The sequence below is a fragment of the Lycium barbarum genome, chromosome 12 (genome assembly GCF_019175385.1).
Source record: "Lycium barbarum isolate Lr01 chromosome 12, ASM1917538v2, whole genome shotgun sequence".
In the NCBI taxonomy this organism is placed as follows: Eukaryota; Viridiplantae; Streptophyta; class Magnoliopsida; order Solanales; family Solanaceae; genus Lycium; species Lycium barbarum.
In genome coordinates this window covers 78135355-78147206 of record NC_083348.1, presented here as the reverse complement: position 1 = coordinate 78147206, position 11852 = coordinate 78135355, and the positions used below count along the sequence as shown (strand labels likewise).

The 11852-nt window shown below is 38.1% G+C and overlaps 1 protein-coding gene across 1 annotated transcript; it reads left to right on the top strand.

Annotated features, from left to right (window-relative positions):
• The first annotated feature begins 2369 nt into the window (after positions 1-2369).
• On the top strand, positions 2370-11206 carry LOC132623441 (nuclear pore complex protein GP210). The gene is made up of 3 exons (XM_060338198.1): positions 2370-2852; positions 4366-4631; positions 5400-11206. Exons 1-3 carry the CDS (start codon positions 2689-2691, stop codon positions 10805-10807), a joined length of 5838 nt encoding a protein of 1945 aa, XP_060194181.1. The 5' UTR covers positions 2370-2688; the 3' UTR covers positions 10808-11206.
• Positions 11207-11852: the final 646 nt, after the last annotated feature.

Here is an 11852-nt window from a genome sequence, read left to right as displayed (position 1 = left end):
TCATCCACTTACAATGGTTTTCAATGTAGCTCTCACTCCACAGCAAGAGAAAGCCCGTAAGGAACTTCTTTTACGTACCAAGATTCCAAGAATACATCAAAGAGCAATTGGCAAGTCAGTGGAAAGGGTAATTGGTAGAAGTTTCACAAAATAAGAAAAATGACATAAAGTCAAATATTATGATCCACGTTTGACGATATAAAAAATTAATTGTTGTGTTTGATATTTGACTTGACTTGAAACACATAAGTCCCGTGATGCATGTAATGCAATACCCTGACCATTTCATGTAAATTGTAATAACTTTGTGAGAAGTTAATTGAGGTGGAGTGATAAGTTAGAAACTTCAGTATAATTAGTAACTGTTGGTGATAAAGTTGGTTATTGGAAGTGAAGTCATATTTGTTAGATTTGGCAGTTCAGTTAGATCTTGCATAAAATATTGTACTCTTGAACGTATGATTCTATGCAAATTTATACCAACTGTACTTGAAAAAATTGTTTAACAAATGATTCTTGTTTATTTATCTTGTATATGAACCTTTTAGACCACGATCTAAAATTTTTTTTTGAGGAAATTACATATTTTATGAGAAACCGTCAAATCGCGGTATGAAATTTTATAAGGTATCACTACTCAAACGACAGATACAATATTTTGAACGATGGCCTAATAAAAGATAATTTTGCGTAAATCAGCCTCTTGATTCTCTTGGAATTATCCCCAATTGGTAAGTTTGAACATAATCCAGCCCACTACCATTCTAAAAGAGTAGCCCAAAGTAGCATTTTTTTTGTGCGGATTAACCTTCAAAAGCACTGGTCTATAATTTTTAAACTTCGCCTACTACAATGAGGTTTTGGATTCGAACCCCCCGCCACCACCGCAATACGTCGCCTTCACCAACAACCTCCCGTCCCAACAATATCCCTATCTTGTCGATTCTATGTTTTAAACTTAACATGGAGTAAGGTGGATAATAGTAGCCTGCTTCCGGTCCTTTTTCGATTGCTCAAACTTTTGATTGTTATATGAATGTAGAATTTAATCATCTTAAAGATGAACGGAAACTAGCAAAATTAGGTAGGACCAAAAGGGGACCGCTTCTTTGGAAGGTCTTTTCTTAGTGAGAATTACCTTCAGATTTGTGTTTCACGCCTAGTGGAGCGGTTGTCTCCGGTGGTGGGGATAGCGGCGGCGCAGGCTGTGGTGGTGGTTATGTTGGTGCAGATGAGAGAAGGGGAGAGAGAAAGTTTTTTAGAGTTTTGAGAAATGAAAAATCTGAAATGGGTAGTGAGTGGGAATAGAGAAAGATATATGTATTTGGGTATGTATTTTTGATATAGCTATCAATTTTTTGATATAGCTACCAATTGTAATTTAAAAAAGTTAATTAGCTACTAAATATAATTAAATAAAAGAATAGTTAATATGAATAATTAGGTCTTAAAAGAAGCTTCTGTGAGTAAAAATTCCTAAGGATGATCGTGCAAATAGTCCCCAAAGCTGCCCGATATTATCACTCAAAATAGCCCACAAAATAGCAAGTCAAATGAATTTAGCCCAATACTCCTACTTCACTTACTCAACTATTATAGTCAATGATGAAAGGGATATTTGCACTTTCATCCATCTTTTGTGTTGGTCTTTAGTTTTTGGCCCTGAAAGGTAAATAATTTTTTCGCAGTACATAAATTTATATTTTCGCTTCATAATATCCATAAGTTATATCGGATCCCTATAGAGTTAATCAAAAAGTACGGAAAAGATATCATGAAGTCATAATTAATCAAGTTATTACATGACGAGGAAATTCAAGTTCGACCTTTAGTGTGCATTTGCAATGATTTTGAGTTAAAAGCTGAATCACAAATTAATTCTAATTGTACTTAGATATATATTTTTTAAAAATATGCTAGAGTACTGAGTTGGGTCACTTGCACTTCCGTCCCTATTTTGTGTTGGTCTTTAATTTTTGTCTTTCAAATGGGTCGGTCTTTAATTTTTATTCCTTAAAACCGAATTTATGCCTAGAGAGACATCAGTTACACATCATAATATTCCTAAGTTATGCCAACGCCCTTAAAGAATTTATGTCCTGCTAGACATAAGTTCGATTTTGAAGAGCAAAAATTAAAGACTAGCCATTTGAAGGATAAAAATTAAAGACCCGTCCATTTGAAGGCCAAACCGTGCAATTACTTGATACTGCATTTAAGGACATAAGAGTTTTTATTCCCTTCCTTGCAGATATAAGTGTGCCTGTGTTGCTTGTTTAGTTTGTTTTTTCAATATACCAAAAAACTAGTGATGTTTTTTTTTTAAAACACACACACATAATAAATATTAAAGTCGAAGATTTTTTAGAAGTTAGCCACACAAAAAAAACTTGGTCTCTTTTTCTCTCGCATTAATACTTTCTAAACAAAGGATTAAGCTGGTAAATAATTTCAGAAAAATACAATACTGTATTAATTACTTATTGAATCTGAAAGATTCCCATCCCGACAAGTAAACCCACTACCAAAAAATTTTCATTTGTTACTCTAAACCCCCAAAACTCTCTGCAAAACCCTAATCATATAGCTCCCGAAATTTTCCCGCTTCGATCTTCCCCTCAACTCTCATAATTGGTCACGACGTTTTAAATCTGATGGTCTACCTTGGTTTGCATTTTTCACCTGAAAATGTTGCACTTACTTTCCCTGTTTCTTCTACTTCTGCTTTTACCACTGACTTGTCCTTTTCCGGGGTCTGGTCCTCACATTGCGGATGTCAACATACTGTTACCTCCCAAAATGACACACCCTGTTGAGTATAGACTTCAAGGAAGTGATGGTTGCTTCAAATGGTATCCAACATTATTCTACTCATTCCTTCTTTATTTACTAACACTGAAGTTCGAGTCAGTTTGCTTGCACCTCGACTATCTCATGTACACCTGTCTTCTAAGAGATATGAGAAGAAATCACTTAGTTTATATTGCATTCATTGTTGCTTGGTGTATTAGTTAAGAGTATATGTGGTGCATTTGAGGGAACTGTTGAGTGTTTGGTGCATTAACTGTGAGAGTATAGTTGATAGATTTCAATCAACTATTGAGCTATTATAGGCAATCTCTTAGCTCTGTTTGAGCTATTTTGTTTTATATACTACTCCCTCCATTCCAAAATAAGTGTCCTTTTAGGCTTTTTATTTTGTTCCAAAATAAGTGACGCTTTAGGATTTCAAGAAGAAATTAATCCTATTCTTCCAAACTTACCCTTATTTATAATCAAGAATCATTAAATAACTTTTCTTTTTCTAAGCATTCATCAGGGGTAAGTTGGTAAAAACACTCCTAATTTTCTAGAAGTGAGCAATTTCTTAAGGGGTGTGCATGAGCTAAAAGAGACACTTATTTTGGAATGAAGTGAGTAACAGTGAATTTCGAGCCTCGATTATTTCATCCTTACAGTGTAGCTCTGTCTTCTAAGAGTTCCGCATATATGAGAAGAAATCACTTAGCTTATCTGCTTAGGCCACAACTTCATGTGCAATTTGATTTCATTGTTTGTGTATTAGCTATAAGATTAGTATGTGGTATGTTTGAGGGAACTATTGAGCTTAGTCTGGTGTATTATCTGTGAGAGTGCTGGTGATAGGTTTCAATCAACTATTGAGCTATTGTAGGCAGTCTCTTAGCTCTGTTTTCTGCTTAGTTCTTGAAGTTTATGCTGGCCTTTTGTCTGTTGCTGATTGTTGTCTTGTCTTGTTTCTTTTTGAAAGCTGGGGTTTTGATAATTGGTGAATCATAGTTTTGAATAGGCTATTAATAGCAAGTTATTGGGTGATAAGTGAAGTTTGAATAGTTTATGATAATTGGTGAATCATAGTTTTGAATGGGCTATTAATAGCAAGTTATTGGGTGATAAGTGAAGTTTGAATAGTTTATGATAATTGGTGAATCATAGTTTTGAATAGGCTATTAATAGCAAGTTATTGGGTGATAAGTGAAGTTTGAATAGTTTATGGGTACACGGAATATCAAGATTGTCTTATATTGTTATGTGTTTTACTTTATTAGTACCGTAGATGTAAAAGCCCGAGCTCTAGTTCCCCAAAATAAACCTGAACTATTCAAGCTCAAATGATTTTTTGTTTGTTTGTTCTTTTTTATGTTCTATGTGTCATACAACAAATTTTATGCCATTAAACACTCTAAAGTCATGATTCATCACCTGGTTTACTATTGGCAGCTGATACTCTGACAACTTAAATTGTGAAAAGTTGATGTGGGTATAACTTATAAGTAATTTTTCACTTTTCAGAAACTCTTCTTATGGGTTTGTACTAATTATTTTCTCTCTGCTTTGTGGGTGTAGGTCATGGGATCATCACGATATTTTAGTGGTGCTACCTGAGTACAATGTCAGTAGTCAATGCTCTACAAGTGCCCGCTTGAAATCAATTGCCCCTTATAGTGGTCGAAAGGAGACTGCTGTCTATGCGACAGATGTGAACACTGGAGCTGTTATCCGATGCAAAGTTTACATTGACAACTTCTCTAGGATCCAGATATTCCATAGTTCCGTCAAACTTGACCTTGATGGCCTTGCTACTCTACATGTCCGTGCCTTTGATAGTGAAGGTACTTTGCTACTTTAATAGTTTATATCAATTAGTTTTAATTATTACTTTATTTTTTGGAAAGAAAGACAGTCATTTGATTGCCTATGAATAAAGGGTGCAAGTTTTCATAATTTTAAGTAGCATTCGGAACAAAAGATGGCAGTTGTTTTCTAGCTTATTAGACTATATACTTCTCTCGTTTTATTCTTCGAAGCCATCATTTAGAAGTTCACTTGTGTTGTGCAATTCCCGTCCTAACATATAGCATTCTTTGGTTGTTACTCTAATGTTTTGATAACCTTAGATATTTCTGGAAATTCTGTCTCAGACTCTTCAACTGAACATGACTTTTTGCTACTTTAGGCTGGGTTCTTCAGTTCACGTGTTTTACAAATGACCAATCCCCAGATTCTTCTTGTCATTGACTTAAAACTCTTAAGGATCAATGAATCCTACTTTTGCCAACTAGTTCCTAAGATGTTCTGAAATTAATGAGTTGCCCTTTTATTTTCCTTAAGCTGGTGGGTAGATCAGCCAAACATAAAAACCAAGCATTTGAAGAAGCGCTACAGACACATCTAGTACTATAAAGCAACCAAAGCACATAGAAGTACCCTGTAGTTGGTAAAGTACAAGTTTTATCCCAACTTTTTTTCTGTGATGCATGTTAACTAACAGTTATATCTTATTCTGCGATAAATCTCAATACAAGCATTATTACAGTTTTATTTTCTCTTTTTAGTGGTAATAGTTCCGATTGTTTAATATCTATTTGCTGAATTTTCAGAGAATGTTTTCTCGTCTTTGGTGGGCATACAATTCATGTGGGGCTTAATGCCTGAAACTGATGGATTGCCTCATCACCTGAACCATATACCTTTGAAGGACTCTCCATTGAGTGATTGTGGTGGATTATGTGGTGACCTAGATATCCAAATAAAGCTTGAAAATAGTGGTGTGTTTTCTGATCTTTATGTGGTAAAGGGGACAGAAATCGGCCATGAAATAGTGACTGTTCATTTGGCTGAACCATCTGTTAAATATATGGAGGATAAAATTGTCCTAACTGTGGCAGAAGCCATATCTCTGGAACCTCCTTCACCGGTTTGTGTCCTTATTGGTGCTTTTGTTCATTATAGTCTTAAAGTTATCCGTGGGAATAGGCCACAACTTGTAACTCTGCCTTCTGCCTTTCACCGATGGTCTGTTTCGAACTCCTCAGTTGCTCAGGTAGACAGGATGGTGGGTACTGCTAAGGCTTTGAACTTGGGAATAACAACAGTAACTGTTGAAGATACTAGGGTGGTTGGTCATACACAAGTGTCTTCTTTCCATGTTGTCCTGCCAGATTCCTTATCATTGTATATATTACCTCTATCTCTTTCTGGTGATCATATAGAGGGAATTGAACCAATACCCTCTGTAGCACGCTGGTATGTAGTTTCTGGTCGGGAATATCTTGTTCAAGTAAGGATTTTCTCGAAAGGAACATGGGCACAACAAGAAGTTTACATTACAGAAAATGATGACGTTAAGTTGCATGATGACCCATCAGAAATCTGGAGTATAATTCCCTCATCCAATCGCGTTGGAGAGAAGGGGCTATCCAGAATCCTAAAAGCTTTCTCATATGGTCTGGGAAAATTGACAGCGACTCTCACATATAACACTGGGCATGGAGAAACAAAGGAAGTTCTCAGGGTTGTTCAAGAAGTTATGGTTTGTGACCAGGTGAAGTTCAGCATGGAAGGTGTCTCCGACAGTATTACTCTTCCTTGGGCACCTGGTGTTTATCAGGAGTTGGAGCTAAAGGTTACTGGGGGCTGTGCAATGGTGTCTGGTGACTACAAATGGTTCTCTTCGGACATGGCGATTGTGTCGGTATCTACTTTTGGGGTTGTCCAGGCAAAAAGACCTGGAAAAGTTACTATAAAGGCTGTCTCAGTTTTTGATTCTCTAAATTATGATGAGATAGTTGTTGAAGTGAGTTTGCCTTCTTCAATGATAGTACTGCCTAATTTTCCGGTGGAGACTCCTGTAGGTTCATATCTTCGAGCTGCTGTGACATTGAAAACATTGGATGGTGGCTTATTCTACAAATGTGATGCTTTTACGCCATTCATCAAGTGGAAAACTGGAAATGAAGCTTTCATTGTTGTGGATGCTGGTGAGACCTTCATTGCTGAAAAGCGAGAAATTCTTCCAATTGGTTCCGAGAAATATGGCCCTGCATGTGCATGGACCTATGTCTATGCTTCTAATTCCGGTCAGACGATGCTACATGCAACATTGTCAAAAGAATTTCAACAGTATGATCACTCTACTGGCAGTTCTGTTGTTCTGCAAGCAACCTCGCGTATTGCAGCATTCGTACCACTCATTCTGCACCCTGCAAGTGATGGAAACCAGTTTGGTGGTTATTGGTTTAATTTGGTTAAGGCTGAAGCTGATAATCGCTTAGAGAATATGGAGCATCTATATCTTGCCCCTGGCACATATTTTGAAGTGATGCTTCGTGGTGGACCTAATCGATGGGACCAGGGAGTTGAATTTGTTGAATCCGTGGAAAGATTGGATGAACAAAATCTCAGGGTTCAAGATGGGGCTCTAGTTAATCAAGAATTTACCAGCTATGGGAGCACGTACAGAATCAAGTGCCAAGATGTTGGAATCTTTAGGCTTCTTTTCAAACGTGGGAATTTAATTGGAGAGGGGCATCCTCTGCCTGCTGTATCTGAAGTGCAATTGTCACTCACATGTGGTTTCCCATCATCTATAGCAGTAATAGCTGATGAAACTGTTAATTCCGTTGAAGTGATTCAGACTGCAGCTCAGGCTGACCGTGGCAGTGGAAGGATTCGTACTACCCCAGTCACAATAGCAAATGGGCGCACAGTTCGACTATCAGCTGTTGGCATTAGTGAGACTGGAATAGCTTTTGGAAATTCATCTTCTCTTCCTTTGAAGTGGGAGCTTAAAGATTGTGATGATCTAGCATTTTGGGATGATATCCACAACTTAGCAATGCTATCAACTTGGGAGAGGTACTTGGTCTTGGCAAATGCAACTGGACTATGTGTTGTACGAGCAACAGTTATTGGATCCATTGATTCTGTTAGCCATCGTCACTCTCTTAAACATGTGCCAGGCTCCGAAACTGATCTTACAGATGCTATACGCTTGCAACTTGTTTCATCCCTAAGGGTCTATCCAGAATTCAGCTTGTTGTATCTCAATCATGATGCAAAGTTGAATCTGTCAATTACTGGTGGAAGTTGTTTCATTGATGCTGCAGTAAATGATACGCAAGTTGTGGATATAATTCAGCCTGCTTCAGGTTTACAGTGTGTACAACTACTGCTGGCTCCTAAAAAGTTGGGAACTGCACTTGTGACTGTTCGGGATGTTGGGCTTGCACCTCCTCTTTCTGCTTTCTCTGTGGTTCAAGTTGCAGATATGGACTGGATTAAGATTATATCTGGAGAAGAATTGAGTATTATGGAAGGGAGTTCACTATCAATCGATTTTCTTGCTGGAGTAAATGATGGAAGTACTTTTGATTCTTCGCAGTATGCTTACATGAATGTTCGTGTTCACATTGAGGATCATATAATTGAACTTGTCAATCAAGATGATCTTTCCTGTTGTGATGATGGATATGTGAATGTGCCTAACTTCAGAATACGGGCAATACGACTTGGGATTACCACACTGTATGTCAGCGCTAGACATCATACTGGCCATGAGATGCTGAGCCAGCCAATTAAGGTAGAAGTCTATGCACCACCTAGAATAGATCCAAGTGATATTTTCCTTGTACCAGGTGCTTCTTACATGCTTACTGTGAGAGGAGGCCCAAAAACTGGTGCATATATTGAATTTGTCAGTATGGATAATGAGGTTGCAAAGGTCCACACACCCACAGGACGAGTTTCTGCAACATCGCCTGGAAACACCACCATAGTTGCCAAGATGTACAGGAATGGAGATATATTTATTTGTCAGGCATATGGCGAAGTTAAAGTAGGTGTTCCTTCTTCAGCAATGTTAAATGTTCAAAGCAAGAAGTTAGCTGTTGGCCGTCAAATACCAATATTTCCCTCCTTGTCTGAGGGAAATTTATTTTCGTTTTATGAACTCTGCAGAAATTATAAGTGGATTATAAATGATGAAGAGGTGTTGAGTTTCCAGGCACCAGACAGCTTACATGGTGGAAATAATGGAATGTACTTGTCCAGTGAAAAAGGCGATGGGCTGGCAGGATATGTGGGTGACAAAGACCTTGGTTTTATTCAAGTATTGCATGGAAGATCTGCCGGACAGACGGATGTTACAGTTTCTTTCTCCTGTGATTTTGTTGCTTACAAATCTTTTTCAGAGTCAAGATCATATACTGCATCTATTTCCTTGTCTGTAGTGTCTGATCTTCCACTTGCTCTGGGATCACCAATTACTTGGATTCTCCCTCCACATTATATCTCGTCTGTGCTCTTGCCTTCAGCTTCTAAAACTTTCAGTAAAGGGGATCCAACTATGGGTAAGGTTACTTATTCTATATTGGGAGACTCTAGAAGAAAGGCTGAATTGGAGGAAGATGATCCTATACTCATTGATGGGAGCCGAATAAGAACGAAAGAGAGTGGCAATCTTGCATGTATTCAAGCAAAAGATAGGTCAAATGGAAGAGTTGAGGTAGCCTCTTGTGTGAAGGTTGCTGAAGTGACTCAAATACGTTTCACGGCAGAAAAGTTGCTGGTTCACACTTTAGCAATTGGTGCTGAAATTGATGTCCCAATCAAATATTATGATGTGCTTGGAAATCCTTTCCTTGAGGCTCATGATGTTATTCCTTTCGGAGTTGAAACTAACTACCATGATGTCATCTCTGTTGAGGATGCAGTTGATGGCAATGGAAATGTCCATCTCAAAGCAATCAGTTATGGTAGAGCTCTTGTGCGAGTAGGTTTTACCAATGACCCAAAGAAATCTGATTATGTGGTGATTCTTGTTGGTGCTCGTTTGCATCCTCAGAATCCAACCCTTCACCTAGGGAGTGGTCTTAACTTCAGCATAGAAGGGCTAAGTGATCAAGTATCTGGTCAGTGGTTTACTAGTAATGCAAGCATTGTGTCTGTGGACCAGCTATCTGGACATGCCAGGGCAATAGGGGAAGGTTCTGTACAAATTATCTTTGAGAGTTCGAATATGAAACTGCAAACTACAGTTACTGTGTCACGGCCAGAGATGATGTCTGTTGATGCTCCAAGAGAAATGCTGACAAACGTGCCGCTTCCTGCCAATGGATATAGCTTTCTTGTAAAATTTAATGATGCTCATGGCCACAAGTATAAATCTGCTAAAAACAGGGCAATTTTCTTGTTTGATTGCCTGGTTGATCCACCTTATGTTGGATATGTGAAGCCATGGGTTGATCTTGATACTGATAATTCGTATTGCCTTTTCTTCCCTTACTCTCCAGAACGTTTGGCACTTGCCACTCCAAAGTCAGGAGACATTGGACAGGATTTAGCTGTTACCATCAAGGCATCACTCGTAGGAGAGCATAATATCTCAGGATCTGCTTCAGCACTTTTTGTTGGGGGCTTCATCATTCTGGGAACAGAAGGAGATTCATTGCAGTTAAATCTAACCCCACAATATAACAGGAGTGTCCTAACTGTTGTGGGAAACACAGATGTGAATATCTACTGGCATGATCGGGAACGGCTAGCTATCAGACCCATACATGGAGAAGATTCTCAAGGAGGAAGCCATGCTCAGTATGAGGTCAAAATTCGTAGAGCAGAGAAGTTTAAAGACAAACTGATTTTTACACTCCCAGCAACTGGTCAGATTATGGAAGTTAATGTTAACTATGAACCCGAAGAGAGAAGAGCAACTGCTAATCTTAATTTATGGGCTACTGCAGCTGCGTGTTTCATTCTGCTGATAGTCACAGCTACAGTATTCATTTCTTACTTGGACCAACCTGTGAGATCCCGACCATCTGCTCCTCCTGGCACGCCAAGTGTAGCAGCACCTGCAACTCCTGACCGGAGCAGTCCTGCTGTAGTAAGCGAACATTCTCCTCGGACACCTCAGCCTTTCATGGATTATGTTAGGAGGACGATTAATGAAACTCCATACTACAGACAAGACGTTAGGAGGAGGGCTAATCCTCAGAACACTTACTAGCGTACTGGGGGTCGTATTTTTCCATTCCCTCCCCTTTTTGCCTTGCCAGATATGTCCAATGATTTTTCAGGTAATTGCCAAGGTCTTGAATCTGGCTGCAGACTTTACAATGATATTGCTGTAGTTTGTTGATGTAATTTTTGTAGAGTATTCAAGCTGTGTCTTTTCATTAGGACATGGATGTTATGCCTATGGATACTTTCTTGAGAAGCAGGCTCATCCGTCAAAGAATTTTTATGTCCTGCTTTCTGCTGGAAAAGGCACAATACAATAGCACTTTCTGCAGTATAACTTGCCTATGCACAAAATAGATAACATGTCCCTGACTCAGAAGCGGTTGTGAGTTTCTGCTCTTCATATTTGGTAAAATCAAGCCTGAGTGTGATTGTTTTTTAAATAGCTGTACCGTATAATAATTTTGATATAGCACTAAAGAGAAAGGTTTACAATTTAGTTGTTGCTACTCAGTCAACCTGTGACAAGTATGTGCATTTAGGATGCACTTGATTGATATAATTAACAAGGTTCAAATTGATATTTTCACCATAAAGGGGGGAGGGTTCTATAATGACATAAACTCCCTAAATTCTAAATAAATTCAAGTTCAAAGTATATAAGATACTTCTACTACACAAATTATGCTATGTATAAGACCATCAAAGATTCCATAAGTTTCTATTTATCTTGTTTTTCAAAAAATGAACTCAAGTGAAGTCATATTACGTACTTCAATTTATGTTTATTTGTACTTCTGTAATTGGAAGGAAGTAAAATAATACAGTAACGCTACACGAATTCTGGGAGTATTCCCCACTTTATTTTAACCTGTAAATGTATGTGCATACGCAAAAATCAATAGTAGTTGTGTAAATTACTCGGGATGAAATTGGATCTTACTTCTTACCCAAATTTCGTAATTTCGTTTGCTTTTTAACAGCCTGTAGAATTTTTTTTAGAGTACAATTGGAGTTAACTTATTTAATGACATATTTTCATTACTAGTTATGTGAGGCCCGTGCTAAGCCCGGGCCCAAACTCAAGATAT

Excerpts from the sequence above, each read along its gene's own strand:
- LOC132623441 (XM_060338198.1), top strand. The coding sequence starts at position 2,689 with ATGTTGCACTTACTTTCCCTGTTTCTTCTACTTCTGCTTTTACCACTG. Across the intron at positions 2,853-4,365 it reads AGTGATGGTTGCTTCAAATG|GTCATGGGATCATCACGATA; the intron begins GTATCCAACATT and ends TTGTGGGTGTAG. Across the intron at positions 4,632-5,399 it reads CCGTGCCTTTGATAGTGAAG|AGAATGTTTTCTCGTCTTTG; the intron begins GTACTTTGCTAC and ends CTGAATTTTCAG.